This window comes from Esox lucius, chromosome 13, assembly GCF_011004845.1.
Source record: "Esox lucius isolate fEsoLuc1 chromosome 13, fEsoLuc1.pri, whole genome shotgun sequence".
Taxonomy (NCBI): domain Eukaryota; kingdom Metazoa; phylum Chordata; class Actinopteri; order Esociformes; family Esocidae; genus Esox; species Esox lucius.
This window is the reverse complement of record NC_047581.1, coordinates 26,290,026-26,313,428: the sequence shown is the minus strand read 5'-3', so window position 1 is coordinate 26,313,428 and position 23,403 is coordinate 26,290,026. Positions and strand designations below refer to the sequence as shown.

The 23,403-nt window shown below is 44.1% G+C and overlaps 2 protein-coding genes across 4 annotated transcripts; one reads left to right on the top strand and one right to left on the bottom strand.

Moving 5' to 3' along the window:
* Position 1: 1 nt before the first annotated feature.
* Positions 2 to 4,668, bottom strand: mrpl41 (mitochondrial ribosomal protein L41). The gene is given in 2 exon segments (NM_001310957.1): positions 2 to 680; positions 4,631 to 4,668. A coding segment is annotated over 1 exon segment (408 nt). The 5' UTR covers positions 656 to 680; positions 4,631 to 4,668; the 3' UTR covers positions 2 to 247.
* Positions 4,669 to 4,750: 82 nt separating this feature from the next.
* On the top strand, positions 4,751 to 23,400 carry LOC105014401 (patatin-like phospholipase domain-containing protein 7). 3 transcript variants are annotated; one of them, XM_029124409.2, is made up of 35 exons: positions 4,751 to 4,796; positions 6,325 to 6,389; positions 6,570 to 6,656; positions 6,938 to 7,034; positions 7,304 to 7,377; positions 7,636 to 7,733; positions 7,846 to 7,986; positions 8,350 to 8,509; positions 8,727 to 8,807; positions 9,119 to 9,247; positions 9,902 to 9,982; positions 10,109 to 10,220; positions 10,269 to 10,475; positions 11,114 to 11,199; positions 11,312 to 11,470; positions 12,458 to 12,535; positions 12,719 to 12,924; positions 13,088 to 13,219; positions 13,520 to 13,643; positions 13,911 to 14,100; positions 14,207 to 14,356; positions 14,764 to 14,827; positions 14,930 to 15,098; positions 17,471 to 17,653; positions 18,298 to 18,416; positions 19,057 to 19,213; positions 19,427 to 19,543; positions 19,695 to 19,764; positions 19,872 to 19,988; positions 20,127 to 20,275; positions 20,524 to 20,676; positions 20,839 to 20,955; positions 21,276 to 21,360; positions 21,447 to 21,571; positions 21,736 to 23,400. In XM_029124409.2, the coding sequence occupies exons 1-35, from the start codon at positions 4,775 to 4,777 to the stop codon at positions 21,814 to 21,816; spliced, it is 4,185 nt and encodes a 1,394-aa protein (XP_028980242.1). In that variant the 5' UTR covers positions 4,751 to 4,774; the 3' UTR covers positions 21,817 to 23,400. The 3 variants fall into 3 exon arrangements, with proteins under 3 accessions (XP_028980242.1, XP_012992269.2, XP_012992270.2); XM_013136815.4 differs by having other exon boundaries at positions 10,109 to 10,475; XM_013136816.4 differs by having other exon boundaries at positions 4,781 to 4,923; positions 10,109 to 10,475.
* The last annotated feature ends 3 nt before the right edge of the window (positions 23,401 to 23,403 follow it).

Here is a 23,403-nt window from a genome sequence, read left to right as displayed (position 1 = left end):
ACAATAATGTGTTTTATTATTAAAATATAGAGAAAGACACCTTTTTATGATTGAATTTGCTGAAATTACAGGAATCAACAAAAGCAAATTATTTTTAAAATGTATGCTAGGGTATATAGGCACAGAAAGAAAAACATGAGCATTGGCCAAACATTTTCTTATTAGAAACCTCTTAACGAAGAGTAAATTAAGTTAATGGTCCTTGATGCCTAGTCCAGTTCCAGGTGAATCAGATTAGGCGGTCTACTTATTTTACAAAGTTTTTGGGGTAGAGTTTGAATAACTTTCCCTCTTGTGTAGGTTCAAATCCATATTTCTCCAGCTGTTCCATATCAAAGGAGCCTTCCTCAAGGTCTTTCTGGATTTGTGGTGCCACAGCCTCAGAGAACAACCCCTCAGGGGTGACTGGGGGTTCGGTACCAACCGGGGAGCGGTAGGACACGTATGGTTTGAGTTTGAATCCCTCCAAGTTAGGCACCACAAACTGGGGAATCATTGCCTGTACTGGGATAAACTTTCTACTGGAGGTCAGTATTCCAGTTGGTTGTGCACCTCTTCCTTTGTAGTTACTCCTGCCGCCACGCTTGCTGGTGAATTCCGCCATACGATCTGCCCCTCTCAGTAGGCCCCGTCGAAGAGCATTCAATACACCCATGGCAGCCGAGTATTGGAAAGTAAACCTGTAGAGTAAATGAAAAACGTGAGAATACATACATGTTTTGTGAAAATTGTTGTTGTATTACCCTAAACATAGCTAGCTCACAGTAGTTAGCTCTAACTACCGTGCCCCGATTTCGTAATCCAAGATGGCAGCATCCTATGCCATTTAGCAGACTAGTGTTATGAATTATATAGGAAAATTACGTTTATAGTTACATTACAATATTCTGAAGAGCACTCGCCTGTCCAGGTTATAGGTTAGGTTACCAGTTACGGAATGTCCGATTAAAAAGTGGTCAAAGCATTTTTCTACACTATGATGTGACGTCATTCCCAATTTCGACGTAAATGTAACGTGGCATCCGGGGTAGCGGGGTTGCTCCAACTTTCCGAGTTGGAATTCCGACTTGGAACTCTTGGAATTCCAAGCTCAGAGTAGAAATGGAACACGCCATTCTTTCACTCACCACAAAGCACAACAGTCTCAAATATTGAACGCAGACAGTATGCAAAACACACCCAGGTCCCAAAACATAAACATACATTTGCTGACTGCTCAAATGACAATTCATGACTTCTGTCGTAATGCAATGCTTTTCCACCAATACACAAAGGCATCCCACTAGCTCAATTGTGAAACAGTTTTTATTTAGCTAGCTACGGTCTTTGACGTTCATTACAGAATACTACCCTAGCGTTCTGTTTGATGCATTACATTGGATCAAACCTATGCATTAAGTTGTATGCGACCTAGTATGCCTCAATCGATTCCAATAATGGCATACAAGCTTACTCTTTCATAAACAATATGTACCTTACCATCACCCAAAGTACATACTGCTGTAGCATGCGACTTGAGATTCAGACGGTCTGCAGATAGCTAGTTGAAACAGCCGATAACAGTTCAGTTGAGCCAGCAAGATATTTAAAACAAATAAAAAAAACTAACAAAGAAATTACCAGAACCCAGCTCCCACTTCCCAGATGAATATAAAATAATTAACAGACCAGGTAGATAATCTATACTCTAGAGCTTCCAAAACACATATGGAGCAGAGCAGGGTACCCAGATAACACTGCGACCAACCCAGCCGACTCCTGAAAATTGTGAAAGCGCTGTGAAAAAGAGTCTGCGTCGCAACGTGTCTTGCTCTATCGGTTAAATTTTCAGTACTTCAAGATACATTAATGCAATAAACATTTCTGAAGATACGATATAGTAAGAAATTGTTTGTGTTTACGCATCTGATCCGGATCCCTTTTGAGAATAAATGAGAATTTCCTATTACATTTATTTGACGCTAAACCACAGAAAGTATTAATCAATATTTTCACTTAATTTGCGTTCAATCAGATGTCCTCTATAGTTACAACAAATACAGAGACATCACTAACTTTGGAGTTTTTAACATTTCTAATAAATCTCTACGGAGATGTTTAGTGCTACACTTAGAGTAAAACTACATTGCAGGCACAATTCCTATAATTTGTTAATGAATCCACTTTATTTCTGTTAAGGAAAGGCTCCTTTATTCATACACATCAGAGAATTTCTAAGGTAGCATTTTTGAGAAATCTACATAAAATGTGTATAGGGCATTTCTATGGAGACTTGGATGCTGTCACATTACATTACAGCCTCAATTCCCATAATTAGTTAACCATTCCACTTGATCTGAGTTAAGGTATGTCCCCTCAATGTGTACAACACATATAAAGACATTTTACGGTAGCATTTTGGATACATTTACATTGTAAATTATAATGTAAATTATAAGGTGTCTCTATGGAGACAGGAATGCAGCTACATTTAAAGCTAGAGTAAACGCTCAATTACCTTAATTAATTAACGATTTTACTTGTTTTGACTTAAGGTAGGTCCCCTCAATTTGTACACCACATATAGAGCAATTTTCCTGTAGCATTTTGTGAGACACATTCACATTTAATGAATCTCTATGGCAACTTGAATGCTGCTACAGTCTATTTAAAGCTACACTTCATGCTCATATCAAGAATGACTCCTATGTACATACACCACATATTGAGCAATTTCACTGTAGCATTTTGTGAGAATTTCACATTTAATGCATCTCTATGGCAACTGGAATGCTGCTACATTAAAAGCAACAGTAAATGCTCAAATCGCATAATTAGTTAATGAATACGCTTGTTTTAGGTTGAGGAAGTTCTCCGTTATACATACACCACATATAGAGCACTTTTACTGTAGAATGAGAATTACTGGAGATTTTAGATTTAAAAGTTAAGGGCATCACTATGGAGACATGGAAAGGAGACCTTTATTAACAAAAATCAATTGGATTCAGATCTCATTAGAGATTCAATATATCTTTGAATCTTAATTCCTCCAAAATGCTAAAGGAAGAATGCTCAATATGTGGTGTACATGTGAAGGAGTCCTTAACAGAAATCAAGTTGATAAATTAGCTAATTATGGGATTTGTGTGTTTACTGTTGCTTTTATTGTAGCAGCATTCAAGTTGCCATAGAGATGCATTAAATGTGAATTTTACACAAAATGCAACAGTGAAATTGATCTATGTGGTGTACATACAGAAGGTATCTACCTTAACTCAAATCAAGTGGAATCATTAACTGATTATGGGAATTGACCGTTTACGGTAGCTTTAAAAGTAGCAGCATTCACGTCTACATACGGACACCTTATAACTTTCAATGTAAGTTTATCCAAAATGCTACAGAAACATTTACATGTGGTGTACACATTGAGGGGATGTACCTTTACTCAAATCAAGTAGACCTTTTTACTAATTATGGGAATTGAGGCTGTAATGTGGCTTTAAGTGTGACAGCACCAACATCTCCATAGAGATGCAATATACGTTTCAATTTTTCCAAAATGCTAAAGAAAAATTGCTCTTTGTGGTGGACACAGAGGGGACATACCTTAACTCAAATCAAGTGTAATCATTAACTTATTATGGGAATTGAGGCTATAATGTGGCTTTAAGTGTGACAGCCCCAACATCTCCATAGAGAGGCACTATATTTTTTTATTTGAATTTCTCCTATATGCTACAGTAAAATTGCTCTTTATGTGGTCTACACACAGGAGGGACATACCGTAACTCAAATAAAGTGGAATGGTTAACTAATTATGGGAATTGAGGCTATAATGTGGCTTTCAGTGTGACAGCACCAACATCTCCATAGAGATGCAATATACCTTTCAGTTTTTCCAAAATGCTACAGTAAAATTGTTCTTTATATGGAGGACACATAGAAGGGCCGTACCTTAAGTAAAATCAAGTAGAATCATTAACTACTTATGGGATTTGAGCCTGTAATGTAGCTTTAGTTGTAGCAGCATTCAAGTCACCATAGAGATACATAAAACCTTTCAATGTGAATGTATTCAAAAGCAGCAGTTAAATTACTCTGTATATGGTGTACACGTAGATGTGTATTGCATTATGTATCTTGAAATATTGTTATTTTTTTACCGAAAGACCAAGACGCGTAGCACGTGTGACAAATACGGAAAATCTGTCAAAAACTATGTAGGGCAAAATGCATACACTCACTACGCGTTGGTGGACATCAGGCGTAAAGACGGTTGCGTGAATTCGTTAACTAATTAAAATATCGCGATTACACATAGAATACGTTTTCTTGTGAACAACACAAGGTTACACTTCCATATTGTGATAGTCTTGAATATAAGTTGTAAACCAGTCAGTACATAGTTGGACAGTATAGCTTTGTTGCTAGCTCGGTGGTTTTCTGCCCATGTATTTTGCTAGCACACATTTAGCTAGCGAAGACAAAACACATCATACACATCGGTCGACAACATACTAACCCCGGTCTCTAAATAGATGTATTAAAGTAGCTAGCTATACATATTTACTTGAGTAAAATCCACAATCCACATTATATGTCGACTACTACCACTTCAGCGATGTTTGAAAATATATACACTCACCTTGAACAGGACACTGAGAAGACGCTAGCCCAAATCGCGGACCGACGTCAGAATAAAAACCTTTGTGATTGGTTTGATTCAGTCCGTGGTAGCCAATGGTAATTTCCGATATTGGCAGTAAATAATCAGGGATTGAAAACATGGATGTGTACACACACCTTTGACAGTGAGTCGAGTTAAAGTAAAAACATTTTTTTAGATTTTTTTAAATATAAATCATTGGTGTTTATTGGACTGCATGGCGAGACTGTGCAGGACCGACTGATATAGCCGTCGATTGTTTGAACCTATTGGTGAGCACCGATTTATTTACTGGAATTGAACGTAATTTAAAGGATATCGTATTTTTTCCCGTTGTAGATTATAGGCAATGGTGGCCAAGTTAACTCGCCGTCTTATTACAATGCAAATTATGGAGTTGCTTCACTTACAACGCGGTATCGGCTTTACTCAGAAAGCCATAAAAAATACCAGTCACTAGTCAGCTATGCAAGCATTATTAGTCAAAACACTGGTTACCAAAATATGAAATTTTGCAGAGAAACTATCGGATGCGCTGCCGTTACGCGGGGGATGTAAAACAATATAAAGGTCCAAATTAACGTTTACAAGTAACTGACAATCATGTGACAATCAGGTTTGCGAAACAACGATTATTTTGTGAACGTCGGAAATTGAATTCAAATAGTGCATTTGTCTGACTTGTATTTATGTTTTTTTGTTTAAAACAATGATTGCCTTCAGTTAAGTTACCCAATTATTTACAATGGTTGGTGTAGTGTAGAAGAAAATAAAATGTTAACTGTTTAACTGAGCCACATCTGTCTCACCAGAGAGTCGGAATACCTGCCACTACCAAAGGCATTTTAGCTTTTCTTATTTAGCCCTTTAATAAATTAGTAACAGCAGTACATCTGATAGTTGCTCAGCGAAAGCACCTTTTTTAGTAAGTGCTAAAGTTATTTGGACATTTTAATATTTAAAGAGCTGGATAATGGAATTTTAAAGGATTGTTCCTGAGCATTAGGGACTAACTTAAGTCTTACCCTCTGCCGTTACTTGGAGGCAATGTTAATAACATTAGTGAATGGCTGGGCAAATTGACTGTTGGATCGGTTTGTTTATCAGCGCACGGTTATAAGAAAATCCAAAGTCCAAATCTTGAAACAATCCTGCCTGGTATTAACTCAGTATTGATGACATAGCCTACTGCAGATCAGGCAAATATGACTGATTTGGTACCTAGGTCTGATAAAACATTCTATTTTATTCCTGTCTCAAATAATATGCTAACTGGGATGTGTCGTAGCCTAAGCCTATAACTTTCCACTTGCTCGTGGGTTAGTCTATTCGAGTATGCCCTATTCAAGTGCTGTGGCCAGTAGGTGTCTGGTTTCTGAGGGCGGACCAGGTGCAGCCACACTGTGGCAGATATCTATGACTAAAGCCTGTGAGTGAGCCTGTTTTCATTTGTAATAGCTCTCTTTTTTGCTGGTCACGTTTTTGCCTAAATTAGTTTTGATGTTCAAGAATTTCCACAGAGCTCATTTTAGTTTTCTTAGTCCCACAGAATCAGATTGTGAAATGGTTAGGACATTGCCCACTGGGACCTGTGTAAAGAAGAAATAACTGATTGTTATATTCAGCAGTTTATTCCAATGTACTTAATGCACACTATTTGCCATTTTTCCTAGGAATGGATGACAAGGTTGCTGATAAAGATGAGGACAGCTGCAGTATATACCCTGTAATAAACAGGGTGAGTTATTGTCTCCCACCCATTCTATGAGGCAATAGGATTAATTACGCTGTCTCTCACTCTCTGTCACTCTGTCGATCGTGCTGCCTTTGCTCCATGTGCCCCACACCAACTTAACCATCTTCATGCCTTGTCATAAAAATAAAATCAGATTCATGTTGTTTTCTGCTTTTTACCTAGAACCTGGTGCCACTTGGCAGTGAAATCAAGGCCAGGATGCAACATTGGGTGGATTATAGAACAGAGATGGCTATGCCAGTGCCATTGGTAGGCAGCTACCCAACACAGTCCTCCATGGCACTGAGTCGGTGAAAAAAGTGTTTTTGTAACAGTAGTTACATCACCATGCCAACAGCCTACCAAGTTTATATCCAAAATGGCACCCTATTCCCAACAATGTGTAGACGTACTAGCGCTCTGGCTAAAGTAGTGCATTACTGTATATATATATATAGAATAACGTGCCATTTGGGACAAACATAGCCAAAATATTACATTGTGTGGATGTGGTTTGGTTTACACCAAATAATGATATTTTCCCCTCCTAGTGGACTGGTGTGTTGATCGTGGCTGTGCTGGGCGTGGTGGCAGTGTCCTTCATCTGCCTTGTTGTGTTTTTATTCTACAGAAGATACACACAGTACAGTCCGTACCCCATTCTCTTGTTACTAAAGAGCTATTTTGTTGTTGTTTGATTATTATTTACAGTCCTTGTTGTAGCTGCATACTTTTCTCAGAAAAATGTCACTAATATATTTATATTATCAATTATTATATACAGACACTCATGTTGTACCAGTAAAATAATAAAAGTGACATGGGTTTAACATTGTTATGAACAATAAAAAATGGTTACCTGGACTAGACATGCTGGACTGTATGTCAATGGCATGTGTCTGTATTTACTTCTTTAGAGGAGCAGCAGCCTCATTATCGCTTCAGGAAAAGAGACAAAGTCATGTTTTATGGCAGAAAGATCATGAGAAAGGTCAGTCCCACTCCGCCGTTCAATCCCTCACATGTTTCTGTTGACATTGTTTTCCATAATGGCTTGGTGTCGCCTTCAGAGGTTAACATGGCCTGTACTTTAGGCTCCCGTTCCGACCAACCCATGATCTCAGCTTTCATTTCACTTCACTCATAAAGAACGTGAGCTGTCACAAGACGAGCCTTGTTTCACGAGGCTAGCTGTTGAACCCGCCGAGATGAGTTGAATGAAAACATTTCTTCATACTGTTTGTATCAGGTGCAGACATTGTCCTCTACCTCAACCCCTGCCTCTACATCAGGCTCACAAAAGCAGCGAATCAGAAAGAGAACTAAAGTCCTGTCTATAGCAAGAAAGTGAGTCATATCCGGACTGTACTGTGGTTATACTTGTTTCCTAATGGTGAACAGTGTCAGTGTGTTAAATTACAGGATGCGTGTGAACACTGTCCTCCACTTGCTGTGTCAGGATCCTACGCATTAGGAGGGAACCCTCCATCCTCCTGGCGAAAGAGCCCCCTCCCTCTCTCCTGGAGGCTGACCTCACAGAGTTTGACGTACAAAACTCTCATCTTCCCTCTGAAGTGCTCTACATGCTAAAGAATGTCAGGTGAGGGAAGCACGAGCAGACACCCACACCTAGACCAGTGAGACTCAGCTCTAGACCGCCAACCAAATTCCCTTTCCTGCCCTTTAGTTAGAGACAGATTTAGACCTGGGCAACTGATCAGTGCAATTAACTACCTGGTAAAGATAAAAACCAGAAGTGTAACTGCACTTGAGTACCGGAGGTGAGAATGCCTTGCCTAGATGGAGTAAATGCTGGCTTGTCATGTAAGCCTCTGTGTTGCCCATTGATTTAGACAGGCCTATGCGAGATATGCATTGAGTAATATCACCATGGCCTTTGGGCTCGGTCTAGGGTCCTGTAGACAAGTTTATGAGAGATAACCACTGTGTAAACTCTGTCTAGGGTCCTGGGCCACTTTGAGAAGCCTCTGTTTTTGGAGCTGTGTCGTCACATGGTTTTTGTTCAGCTCCATGAGATGGAGCCCCTCTTTCGACCGGGGGACATTGACGACAGCATCTACGTGGTGCAAGATGGCCGCCTGGAGCTCTGCATTCAGGAGAGTGTAAGATTTCTACATGGGTTTCTTTCTAGTGCTGTAGCCAGTGTTGTTTTACCTCATCATGCACAGAGAAGACAGAAAGACGATTGTGTTCCATATCTGACAAACATTTCTCCCACGATCTTGAGCTGTAGTGTCAACCATTGTGATGCATTAATGTGTGTATTATTCTTTAAGTACCTAAAGTTTGAAAGTCAAATGTGAATGGATGTTTTTTTAGGATGGGACAGATGCAGTGGTAAAGGAGGTGATGCCAGGAGACAGTGTTCACAGTCTTCTCAGTATCCTGGATGTCATCACTGTACGTTAAGCTTTCTACCCTCAGGGTCAGCTACCAGATGTTTATTTATCCACTCTCCACTCGGACGTGTACCTAAGACTAAGCTGGTGAGGGACAGTTGTCCCATAGTAATAGCTGGAATGGAAAACCATGTGCTTGATTTGTTTCATAGCATTAGTTTCCAGCCACCTGTATAGCCATCTTAAGATAAATGCACAAACTCTAAGTCATCTGGATAAGAGTGTCTGCTAAATTACAAAAATGTAAAAAATACAAATTTCAATGACTCCGTCCTCCACTTTAGAGTGACTCCCACCCCATATGCATGCTAGGGTCACTCAGCACCTTACAAGACAGTGTCTGCCAGAGCTGCAACCCCTTCCACTATACTCCGTCTACCAGCCGCTGCCTTCCAGTCTGTGTTCGAGAAATACCCAGAGACTCTGGTCCGCGTTATTCAGGTACTGTTACTGTCAATGATGAACTGGGCTAGAAGGCATCTGGAAAAAATGAAGAGACCACTGCACCTTTTTCTTTCCTTTCCAAAAAAGTTGAAAAGGAAAGTTTTGAGTGAGGAACAGAAGCATTCAATTTGCAGTGGTCTCTTAAATGTATCCCTTCTGTTACTCACTCAACTTTTTTGGAAAGGAAAGAAAAAGGTGCAGTGGTCTCTTCATTTTTTCCAGAGCTGTATAAAGTCTGCCAGAAGAGTGCACTAGAATGGGGATAGAGTGCCTTTCTGTACACTGGGAAATCAACCATTATGTTTGATAAAGCAATGTCTCAAAATATAGTGGCAGAATTTTGTAATGCAAACAGCAGATGTAGATGAAATGTTTTAATGTAATATCAGATCAACAGGAGCAGATTTTTTGATTGATTATAACAAAAAACATTTTAAATGATCAGTAATATAAACCAAAAAAAGTTAATGGAAACCTTTTGTTTTACAATATATAATATATAAAAAAAATACTCGATACTAAACCCCTGACTGGTTTGTAAGTAAATATACCTTGATTAGCTGTTATTACACACCTACAACCAACCACCAAGGGGCTCTGTTCTCCTCTCTTTACTACTATATTGTTCTATTGTTCTTTTATCTTTTCTAGATCATCATGGTGCGCCTGCAGAGAGTGACCTTTCTAGCCCTTCACAACTACCTGGGCCTTACCACTGAGCTCTTCAATGCAGTACGAGACATACCGAACCGCCCCAACACACACACACACACACACCCACACACATACATACACACACACACACACACACACCAATAATATCAGAAAATACCTCCTTCCTGTTTATGTATGTTTCAGGAGAGCCAGGCGATCCCACTAGTGGCTGTGCAACATGTGATTGGTGAAGTTAATCCGAACAGGTGTCTACACAAGCAGCACTCCCGGTCTGAAGAGTCTGGCCACGAGAAAGGGACTTCTCACAGACTGTCTCATTCTGAAGAGTCTGGCCACGAGAAAGGGACTTCTCACAGACTGTCTCATTCTGAAGAGTCTGGCCACGAGAAAGGGACTTCTCACAGACTGTCTCATTCTGAAGAGTCTGGCCACGAGAAAGGGACTTCTCACAGACTGTCTCATTCTGACGAGTCTGGCCATGAGAAAGGGACTTCTCACAGACTGTCTCATTCTGAAGAGTCTGGCCATGACAAGTGGCCAAGTGACACAGGTGAGTTTATAATGAAATGGTTCATCTCACAGGTCAATGCACTGTGCATTTTAACTTTTAACACACACACACACACACACACTCACACTCACTGACACACACACACACTCACTGACACACACTCACTGACATGCACGCGCATACACACACACACACACACTCACTGACACACACACACACACTCACTGACACACACACACTCACTGACACACACACGCACACACACACCCACTCACTGACACACACACGTGCACGCACACACACACACACTCACTGAAACACACACACTCACTCACTTACACACACAAAAACACACACAGGGCAGACTACTTAGTAGTGACCAAAGGTGAGTTAAACAAGACTAAACATTTATTTTAAACAAGACTAAACATTTAAGACTAAACTATTGTACATAGTTGAACATTTGGAATCAACCATCCAAAATGTTATGGTAAAACATTTAAACAGCTATTTAATTTTTTTATAAGGATTGCTATGGCATATCAGCAGTAATAATCAAACTATTGCTAATGTTCTATACCTACGACACCTTTCCTCAAACGGTTGTGGGTAAAATAGAATGGAGCTGCACAAGCCCCGGTCTGTTTGTGTGAAGGTGTTTTGTTCTCTCCTCTCAGGCTTCACACCGGCTGACCTCAACATGGCTAATCAACAAGCCAAAGTAACCGACACACCACCGGCCAGTCCACGCATTCCTCACAAGGTCTGTGATGTCCTGCAGACGTAACCGTGTAGCAAAGGATCTGTACCGAATTGATAAGGAAAATAACAGGCATTCCTGGTCTGTGACCATCTGCCTTTCTCTCCATCATCAGTCCATTCTGAAGAAGAGCGTGACCATGGTACAAAGTCCCTCTGCTGTGTTCCACTACTCGGTGGCTGGAGGAGGTCAGGCAGGTCACGTCCACCACAGCAAGGTCAACGCCATCTTTCAGGCTGCCAAGAAGGACCTGCAACGCCTCATACAACTCCAGGTACTGGCCTCCTCTGGGTCTCAGCATAGACTACAACCCCTGGGTGGCCTCCTCTGGGTCTCAGCATAGACTACAACCCCTGGGTGGCCTCCTCTGGGTCTCAGCATAGCCTACAACCACTGGGTGGCCTCCTCTGGGTCTCAGCATAGACTACAACCCCTGGGTGGCCTCCTCTGGGTCTCAGCATAGACTACAACCCCTGGGTGGCCTCCTCTGGGTCTCAGCATAGACTACAACCCCTGGGTGGCCTCCTCTGGGTCTCAGCATAGCCTACAACCACTGGGTGGCCTCCTCTGGGTCTCAGCATAGACTACAACCCCTGGGTGGCCTCCTCTGGGTCTCAGCATAGACTACAACCCCTGGGTGGCCTCCTCTGGGTCTCAGCATAGACTACAACCCCTGGGTGGCCTCCTCTGGGTCTCAGCATAGACTACAACCACTGGGTGGCCTCCTCTGGGTCTCAGCATAGCCTACAACCACTGGGTGGCCTCCTCTGGGTCTCAGCATAGACTACAACCACTGGGTGGCCTCCTCTGGGTCTCAGCATAGACTACAACCACTGGGTGGCCTCCTCTGGGTCTCAGCATAGCCTACAACCACTGGGTGGCCTCCTCTGGGTCTCAGCATAGACTACAACCACTGGGTGGCCTCCTCTGGGTCTCAGCATAGACTACAACCCCTGGGTGGCCTCCTCTGGGTCTCAGCATAGACTACAACCACTGGGTGGCCTCCTCTGGGTCTCAGCATAGACTACAACCCCTGGGTGGCCTCCTCTGGGTCTCAGCATAGACTACAACATGTCTAGCAGGCATCCTCCAGTCTGGCCCTGCAGAACTGCAGTATGTGCAGGCTTTTGTTCCTGGACTGATTTAACTGATCCCCGTCCAGATGAGAGACTGCGTTATCAGGATTAGCTGTGTTCTTCCAGGTGTTCCCGCTGTGGTCAGTGTGTTTATTTCTGAGCCCATCTCTGTCTGTCTCTGGAAGGATGCCAGCCTCCTGGAGGGCAGGGTGACTCTGCGTCAGGTCAAGGCTGGATGTGTGGTGAACAGCCAGGGGGACCAGGTCAGTCAGTCCGTCAGTCTTTCCTTACGGTGGCGCTCCAGGTCTGTCTGTCTGTTTCTGACGTCATTGGTTTCATTGGTTGTCTAATAACCCCCTACTTAGTCATCAGCAGGGAAGAGGGGGCCCTTTTGAGCCACATACACTGACGTCTGTCGGGGTGTGTGCCCCTGTGTCTTACGGCAGGATGTGAGTGTGCAGTTTGTGATCTCGGGGGCGCTTCACGTGTACCAGCGAATGATTGACCGCGAGGAGGACACACTGCTGTTTCTGACCCACCCGGGCGAGATGGTTGGTCACCTGGCCGTGCTGACTGGTGAACCTCTCATCTTCAGCGTCCGAGCGCACAGGGACTGCACCTTCCTGTCCATCTCCAAAGCTGCCTTCTATGAGTATGAAGCTTTACTTGAAGCTTTGCGTGCAGAAAACACACACACAATCTTGGCGTGATTTCCCACTGTAATTCTCATCTTTATCCCAGGGCATTCCTCCCCTGTATTGGTATGCATGTCTTTGCACGCCGTAGTTACTGTCTGAATGTGTGTGTCTATTGAGGATCATGCGCGAGGAGCCCAGAGTGGTGCTGAATGTGGCTCACACTGTGGTGAAGAGAGTGTCTGGCTTCGTCAGGCAGATTGACTTTGCTCTGGACTGGATGGCTGTGGAGGCGGGCAGGGCTGTCTACAGGTACCTGCTGATTAACATGGAAGCACATTCAGCGCTAGAATGGACATTGGCAGCCTAGCAACTTGAAAGAAATCTTGGCCAGCGACCCTGTCAGTAAATATCTCGATCTGGCCAGTTCATCTGTATTTTTAAAGAAATGTTTCCTCTCTTATCTGTGATTGGTTTAGACCTGTGGCACCAGGTGGGCTCTATTAGTGATGAGGTAGTACAGAAAACCAGGAGGCTCTTAACCATGTAGGGTAAGAGTTGAATACTTCATTAATACTTGATCCTCTCAATTCTACCTCCAACCGGTCCTAGGCAAGGAGACAAGTCAGACAGCACATTCATCGTTCTCAGTGGCCGCCTGCGTTCTGTCATTGCAAAGGATGATGGGAAGAAGGAGCTGGCAGGGGAGTATGGACGGGGTGACTTCATAGGGGTGGTGAGTGTTCTACAGACCCATATGTTTTAATGATCATTTTAAAAACAAAACTACGATCTGCTCTTCATCCCGCATTCTTAATAGGTATTGTACTCTATTCATAATTCTAGCCTTGTCTCAGATATGTTTTTCCTGTCATGTCATTCCTTGTCACCTATTGTCATGGCTTGACAATGAGTTGGGAAGAGCACAAACCAATCTGTCAGCAGGCTAACTGAACCCCTTGTTCATGAAAGATAGAATAGATAACTATGGGTTGGTCCTCAGGTAGAGGCTCTGACCCATATGAACCGAGCCACTACGGTCCATGCTGTCAGGGACTCTGAGCTCGCCAAACTGCCTGAGGGGGCCCTGAGCTCCATCAAAAGGAGGTATCCCCAGGTAGTGACCCGACTCATCCACCTGCTGGGACAAAAGATCCTTGGGAACATGCAGCAGGTTAAAGGACCCTTGGCAAGTTAGTGGATATTTTTAAATATGTTTATGTTTCATAATGTGTTTTTATCTGTGTTGACCACCTATGATGTATATCTGCCATGGTTTTGTGTTGCTTCCTGCTCTAGCTAGTGGTCTGGCCCTCCACACACCCACCAGTAAGTGGGATTCAGGGAACCCAGCATCTAACCTCTCCACAGTGACCATCCTGCCGGTTTCAGAGGAGGTGCCTCTCACAGCCTTCACGCTGGAGCTGCAGCATGCTCTCAGTGCCATTGGTACGTAACACCGTAGCTAGTCCTGTAACACCGCAGCTAGTCCTGGAACACAGCAGCTAGTCCTGGAACACAGCAGCTAGTCCTGTAACACCGCAGCTAGTCCTGTAACACCGCAGCTAGTCCTGTAACACCGCAGCTAGTCCTGTAACACCGCAGCTAGTCCTGTAACACCGCAGCTAGTCCTGCAACACCGCAGCTTGTCCTGTAACACCGCAACTAGTCCTGTAACACCGCAACTAGTCCTGTAACATCACAGCTAGTCCTGCAACACCACATCCAGTACTCAGACAGAAGCGCGTCGATCTGCCAAACCAGTGTGGGACAGACAAGTAAACCACCAACACTATTTATTTTGCTCTGCCTGTCGATATTCACTATGTACCACATCATTTCTGATGGTCCTGTAGGTCCAACCTTACTCTTGACCAGTGACATCATCAAACAGCGACTGGGTGCTGCTGCACTGGACAGGTTAGAAACGATGTCATCATTTTAGGCATGATGTCACTAATTTTCCTAGTAGACAGGAACACTTTAAAGGACACACAGCCGTGTCAACACTTTCCTCTGCAGTGTGCATGAGTACCGTCTGTCCAGTTGGCTGGGCCAGCAGGAAGACATCCACCGCATCGTTCTCTACCAGTCCGACGACACGCTGACCCCGTGGACCCAGCGCTCCATCCGCCAGGCCGACTGCATCGTCATTGTGGGTTTGGGAGAGGCTGAACCCACCGTGGGCGAGGTACAACACCCACAGAAACCCATCTGCCATTTTAATGGTCTCTTCATTTCACTCAGAGGTCAAAAGAGCTGTTGTTCAAGGGCACCAGCCAAGCTCAATAAAAGAAAACAAACATGTACAGTAGAATGTTTGTCTGCCATGGGGGAATGAAGATGGTCCGCGGCCCTCTGTCTCCAATAGGATTATTAGTCAATAGTTTTCAGTGTGTGGGTGGATTACTGGACTCAGAATGGCTTTTTGATTAGCTTTGTTAGGATTATCCCTATTAAAGTAAGACTGTTAATGAAAGGTTAAATGACTAAAGCTCTAGCTTAATGAGGAAGTAGATAAACAAGGCTTGTCTCGTTCATGCTTTGTTATGAAGGGCAAATGTCAAATGACACCCAATCCTCTTTGTATTGTACACTAGTTGAAGCAGCAGTTTGGTCACACTTAGGGAGGCTCCGATGATGCATACCATACCATACCATCTTCTTCCGCTTATCCGGGGCCGGGTCGCGGGGGCAGCAGTCTAAGCAGGGATGCCCAGACTTCCCTCTCCCCAGACACTTCCTCTAGCTCTTCCGGGGGGACACCGAGGCGTTCCCAGGCCAGCCGGGAGACATAGTCCCTCCAGCGTGTCCTAGGTCTTCCCCGGGGTCTCCTCCCGGTGGGACAGGACCGGAACACCTTCCCAGGAAGGCGTTCCGGAGGCATCCTAAAAAGATGCCCAAGCCACCTCAGCTGACCCCTCTCGATGTGGAGGAGCAGCGGCTCTACTCTGAGCTCCTCCCGGGTGACCGAGCTTCTCACCCTATCTCTAAGGGATCGCCCGGCCACCCTGCGGAGAAAGCTCATTTCGGCCGCCTGTATCCGGGATCTTGTCCTTTCGGTCATGACCCAAAGCTCATGACCATAGGTGAGAGTAGGAACGTAGATTGACTGGTAAATCGAGAGCTTCGCCTTGCGGCTCAGCTCTTTCTTCACCACGACAGACCGATACATCGACTGCATTACTGCAGAAGCTGCACCGATCCGTCTGTCAATCTCCCGTTCCATCCTTCCCTCACTCGTGAACAAGACCCCTAGATACTTAAACTCCTCCACTTGAGGCAGGCACTCTCCACCAACCTGAAGTGGGCAAGCCACCCTTTTCCGACTGAGGACCATGGCCTCGGATTTGGAGGTACTGATTTTCATCCCCACCGCTTCACACTCGGCTGCAAACCGTCCCAGCGCATGCTGAAGTTCCTGGTTTGAAGGGGCCAACACGACAACATCATCTGCAAAGAGCAGAGACGAAATTGTGTGGTCCCCAAACCTGACACCCTCCGGCCCCTGGCTGCGCCTAGAAATTCTGTCCATAAAAATTACGAACAGAACCGGTGACAAAGGGCAGCCCTGCCGGAGTCCAACATGCACTGGGAACAAGTCTGACTTACTGCCGGCAATGCGGACCAAGCTCCTGCTTCGGTTGTACAGGGACCTGACAGCCCTTAGCAAAGGACCCAGGACCCCATATTCCCCAAGCACCCTCCACAAGGTTTGCCAGAATCTCTTCGAGGCCAGCCGATAGTCCTTCTCCATGGCCTCACCGAACTCCTCCCAGGCCCGAGTTTTTGCCTCCACAACCACCCGGGCTGCAGTCCGCTTGGCCTGTCGGTACCCGTCAGCTGCGTCAGGAGTCCCACAAGCCAACCAGGCATAGGAATTACAACATTTATTTGAGATTCAGAGCTTGTGAAAAAAATTACTGTCCCCACCACATACAGACTCTTAAAATAGTAATTACACAGTATAAATTCATGAACAATGTCATTTCACACCATCGTTATTTTTAACCAAGTTTCCTGTAGTTTCAATTGACCCTGTTGTTCCTACCAGTTCCCATTGACCATGTTCCCTGTAGATCTCATTGACCCTGGTGCTCCTGTAGTTCCCATTGGCCCTTTTGTTCCCATTGTCCCTGTTGCTTCTGTAGTTCCCATAGACCATTTTGTTCCCATTGACCCTGATGCTCCTGTAGTTCCTATTGACCCTTTTGTTTCCATTTGACCCTGTAGTAGCTGTAGTTCCCATTGACCCTGTTATTCCTATTTGACCCTGTAGTACCTGTAGTTCCCATTAACCCGGTTATTCCTATTTGACCCTGTAGTACCTGTAGTTCCCATTGACCCTTTTATTCCTATTTGACCCTGTAGTACCTTTAGTGCCCATTGACCCTGTTATTCCTATTTGACCCTGTTGTACCTGTAGTTCCCATTGACCCTGTTATTCCTATTTGACCCTGTAGTACATGTAGTTCCCATTGACCCTGTTATTCCTATTTGACCCTGTAGTACATGTAGTGCCCATTGACCCTGTTATTCCTATTTGACCCTGCTGTCCACTAGTTGGAGCGAATGCTGGAGGGCAGTGCGGTGAGGGCCCAGAAGCAGCTGGTGTTGTTACACAGGGAGGATGGCCCGCCGCCCCAGGGCACTGTGGAGTGGCTCAACATGAGGAGCTGGATCTCCAAACACCTGCACCTTTCCTGTCCACACAGGGTCTTCTCTAAGAAGAGCCTGCCTAAACTGGTAACCTATATTCAGGACACGGGAGAACACATCCTCATCAAATTAAGCCAACTACGCTAGAATACTTTTCTCACCTCAGTGGCTATGAAGGTGACACGTCTGTCATGTCTAGAAATGTACACGTCAATGTAAGAACAGTAATCATTTACAGCATGGCCAGCAGATGTATTTGCAGTTCACTCATGAAAACACTAAATGGGTCATGTATTACTGGTTACCAGTGTGGTTGATTTCCTTTTGTTGGTAGAACTTGTATGAGCAGCCTCTTCAAGCTGAACAACACACACACACACATAAAAAAGTCCCATCTCCTCTCACTAGGGAATATTTAACTGACTTCTTCCATCTTGTCTTTTTTCCCGACTGCTCATAGCTTTTAAATTACATTGGTGAGATTTTTAAGGACATCCTCGACCTTGGTCACTTTCCAGTTGAGGAATATACAATTATATTCTACATTATATCCTGTGTTGTATTCCAACCTATATCCTATTGTGGAATATTACATCCCTCTGGTCAATCGAAGTGCACTAGCCAGGTAGGTGGTTGGGACTAATCACTAGTATGCTGACGCTCCTTCTGCTTCCACTCCTTGTGCTCCTTCGGTGGTGCTCCTGTGGTGGTGCTCCTGCTGTGCTCCTCAGAGAGAGATGTACCAGCGTGTGTTCCAGAAACCTCCGGACCGCCACTCAGACTTCAGCCGCCTGGCCAGAGTCCTAACGGGCAACACCATTGCCCTGGTGCTGGGGGGAGGGGGCGCTAGGTACTGCTGCTCTCTCTCCAACTGGCCTCAGTGGAACGGAGTGCTTATCAACACGAAGCATTAACAGCAGGGCTTCTTATCTGATCAGATTTGGCTTCTGCATTAGTAACACGCTTCATTTTGTTTGCCGCAGATCTTTAAAACTCTACGAATAGCTTTTTTAAATGATGATAGAGGAGGTTTTTTAGTATTGAATGGCTCGCGTAGGTGTGTCTAATTAAGCAATGAGGCGTGAGGAGGTGTGGTACATGGCCGATATAGCACAGCTCAGAGCTTTTCTTAGGCACCACGCATCAGCGCACACAGCACTTAGCCATGGTATATGTGACATCTTACCCGTGGCCAATCCTCATTCAGTATTTGGTTTGAAAGTGCTGTTAGTGCCTGGATGCCTCCCTCTATCAGTAATCTGGCTGCATATCTGTGCCTTTGTCTTTGAATGATATTTTTTCTGCTTCCCCTTTCTGCTCTGGCATGTCCAGGAGCCGGTCCCAGGTGGGTTTATATACTCTAATCCTGTCACTGCTCTCTCTTTCTCGTTCTCTCACTGTCCAATAAAAGCTTCCTTAGGCCAAACCTTTTCTAATGTCAGGTTTGTGACTGTGGGCACCCTATCCATGATCCATGTCCCTCTGTACAGGGGCTGCTCTCAAGTCGGCATCCTGCGGGCACTCAATGAGGCAGGAATCCCAGTAGACGTGGTGGGTGGCACCTCAATAGGATCCTTGATGGGAGCGCTGTATGCCGAGGAGAAAAGCAACAGCCTTATGAGGGTCCGAGCCCGCGAGTGGGCCATGGTGAGTAGAGACCGGGTGGACGGAGCTCGTACAAATTAGAGGATGTGGTCCCGATCCAAAACGTTACCCTGTTCCTAATAGAGTGCAATGACCTTTGAACCAAGGACCTGGTCAGGTGTACTGCCCTAAATGAGGAATGTGGTGCTGTTTGGGCTATCTGGCTCTAAGGTGTTTTGTAATGTCTCTTATCTTCACCTATCTCTCCAACGTCAGGACATGGGATCCCTCTTCAAGAAGTTATTCGACCTGACGTACCCAGTGACTTCCATGTTCTCTGGAGCCTCCTTCAACAACAGTGTCAGAGCTGTCTTCAAGGACAAACAAATCGAGGTAAGAGGATAAACTCAAAACGAATCACCACTGCTGGCGTTAACTTGTCGTGAAAACCAAGCAACATCTGCTTGGCATTACCGTCCTTTAGGTCAGACATTTCTTCTCTAGATATGAGCTAGTGTTCTCTTCTTGCTCCTCTCTCCCGTAGGACCTGTGGATCCCCTACTTCAGCATCACGACAGATATCACCGCTTCATCCATGCGGGTTCACACAGACGGTCTGGCTGCAAAAATAGCACCCTATTCCCTACATAGCACACTACTGTGGACCACTCACTGTGCTGTCATCACTTTCAGTGCTGAATCATGGACGGCTCTCTTGCAGGTTCCCTGTGGAGGTACACGCGTGCCAGCATGTCCCTGTCTGGCTACCTGCCTCCCCTCTGTGACCCTAAAGATGGACACCTACTCATGGATGGGGGCTACATCAATAACCTACCCGGTCAGTGTTCATACAACTACAGTACTACTACAAAACAGGAGGTCTTCACACAGTACATGTAACGCTGGTTAGAGAACTGGCATGTACAGCAAGCTACACAGTATTGGTCAGTCTCTCTTCCCCTTTGTTGGTCTGTAGCTGACGTAGCTCGCTCTATGGGGGCCAAAGTCGTGATCGCCATCGACGTGGGCAGCCAGGACGAAACTAACCTCACCAACTACGGTGACTCACTGTCTGGCTGGTGGTTGTTATGGAAACGCTTCAACCCCCTGGCAGAGAGAGTCCAGGTGAGCGAGGAGGTTCTGGAAAATGTTCACAACCTAGTTTACCCCAGGTGGATTTAGTTCACAATGACCACAACATACTGTATGCATGTAGCCCCGTTTTTCAGTACTCCAGCTTCTGTTTCCCTGGAATTTGTCCTTTTTAGAAGTTTGTCCCGGGAAATCCCGTCATTAAATTCCTGTCATTATGGTCGAAACACCCCTGCTACTTTTCACAGTTTTCTCGTCTCCTATGTGTTTCTGTCTCCTAGGTCCTGAACATGGCTGAGATCCAGACCCGGTTGGCCTATGTGTGCTGTGTTCGTCAGCTGGAGTTGGTTAAAGACAGCGAGTACTGCGAGTACATCCGGCCACCTATCAATCACTATGGCACCTTAGATTTTGGCAAGTTTGACGAGATCGCTGTGAGTATCGCTTGGTTTTCCGATCCGACGCCTCCAAAATGTTTGTGTTCCCTTTATGATGCCCTGCTTTTGACCACAGCCCAAGTAGTGTACTATCTGGAGAATAGGGTGCTATGCGTTTCAACCTCCTAATCTGAGCTAAACCACATCCCTCTGTCTCAGGAGGTGGGCTACCAGCATGGGAAAACTTTGTTTGATGTGTGGAGTCGTAGCGGAGTTGTGGACAAAATGATGAAAGACAGACATCAAGAGGAATTTCATAAGACCAGGAGTGGCAATGTGAGTGAGCAACTTATACAGGCAGTTTCTTCACTTAACAGATCTGATTTGATTTGTTGCAGAAGCTATTTCCTTACCACTTCTAACCTTTGTTGTACATCTCACTGGTTTATGTTGTGATTTCTGACTGAACCCTGCAAACATGCAGCTGTTTCCTGTCTTACAGTTACCAATAGATTTTCTTGTTGACTTTGATTGGGTTCCGGTCTGTTCTTGACGTTGTCACGCTAATTGTTTGGCGTGGTTAAGGATTTAAAAAGACATTGATGAGGAAGCAGACTCTGACTGACGAAGTGGTGTGATCCCTCTGTCTCGTCCAGGTGGTCACATGTCCCAATGCCTCCTTCACTGACCTGGCAGAGATCGTCTCTCGAATTGAGCCTGTCAAACCAGTCTTGGTGGAAGGTGAGGGAAAACAGGGACACATCCCCTTGGTACCTTTTTTGGATTCCTGGGTTTTTCCTCAACAACTTCCTTCCCTCTTCCCTCAGAGCTATCAGATGAATACCAGACCGACTATGATGACGAGGCCATAGAGAGTGCCATCTCTGACTTAGACATGTCTAACGTGAACAGCGGAGAGGAACACACTGAGGAGGAAGAGACAGCCGACACAGTATGTACACGGGGTCACCTCTTCCCATCTGGGATGAACACACTTTGTAGACACACGTTATGGATTCTATTTAGACAACCAGTGTCTGACGTGTTTGGTTAACATATTGCTGAGGTGAATTTGTTGCAATAACGAGTGTTTCTGTCCGCCTCTCTCTAATGCAGGATGAAGAGATTCAGATTAGGGTCCGACAGCACCAAACCAAGAGAGCCCAAAATCGCAACAACAGTGTTGATGATGCATGACATCAAGCTCATCCACAATGCACTGTTTCTAGGTCCAGCTGGCAGTAATTGTCAATGCCAGTCTAGACAATTCAACATGCAGTATTTTATTATTTCTATAATACATCCCAGATGTACACTTCAGTAAGGGATTACTGTAGGTGCTTTCTTTTCAGGAAGCAGATGTATGATGTCCTTAATATTTGTCATATGACACCAGAACAGGGCTCCAGAACACAACCCCATTCACAAACAGACACCTTCATATTTTACTGGGCAACCTGGCATTACAATTACGGAAGATGAAGGGTTTTAGCTTTAATACCTCAAGTATTTTTCATGGTGCAGCTACCCAATATTGGAACAATATATAATATATACATATACTGATGTACACGGATTCTGCTTGTAAAGAGGAGCTCAGCACAGAGGGGAAGTGTGGAATGTAAAATGTGAATTTTGTTTTCATGTAAAGGAGTCAAAATGAGCCATTCAATGTATGATGTACCATAATAAGCTGTGTGCCAACTCATCTGCACACACACACACACTCACTGTGAGTACCACTGTAACCTGCTGCTATTTATACAGACCCAAATGATCAAACCTATTGTAGTGAATTCTGATGGTTGCTTGACCAGGAATGGAACCTTGAGACCGGCTTACTGATAGATCTAAACCTGTTAACGATGTTAATATTGGGTTCAAGTTGTGTCACTTTTATAAGTTCTCAGCTGTTATATTTAGTTTGTATTATGATCAAGGTCGTAGCATTTACACAAACATCTGAAACTATTACCACTATAGAGAGTTTATCAGTCGAAATATCAATGCAATTTCTTGCTCTCTTAGTTTCTATGTGGTTTTTACAATATGGTGTTTACAAACCTTTCCTTGCTAACCAAATAACATTTATAGTAATTTATAAATTGAAGCCGGATATCATTAAAGGGACAATATGTATGATTTTTACTTACAAGCAAAAGTTACCAGTACTATCCTTCCCATCCTAAACAACCCTTTGATTTCCTAATAGTATTGGGTTCTTGTTCGTTAAGGGAAACGAGGGAGAGACAAGTCATGTTATTGTTTCGAGGCAGGTTTCTTCACAGTGCCCCTTTAATATATTCAGTTTAATTAAATTGGATTGTTAAACAATCAGAATTATTTGAGAGTATTATTAGGATTTAATAGTTTTTTTTTTTTTTTAGAGTGCATGTCCTCAGTACTACTTATTAGTTATGTCATCTCTAATGAATTGAGCACAAGTATTATTATGCTTTTTTAGAAGTAAAGTTGCGTATCATGTTATCAGGTGTTTCTTTGTTCCTTACCGTATTCTTAGGCAGAACGTTTGAAATGCAATTCCATAAAGAGGAAAAGTATTTTTGAAATAGTTCTGAATTTTATTCATTAATATCTCAACTTTAAATAATAACAAATGAATTGAATACTGTTGACTGTTCCTTTTTTTTTTATCTGCATGGGGCTACTGCAATTCCGCTTTTATAGTTGCCAATTAATGTATGACAGCCTAACCAACCTTCGTATACTGTATAGGCCATGTTGTCGTATTAATTCAATAAAAGCTCGGCTGATACTGTTCTT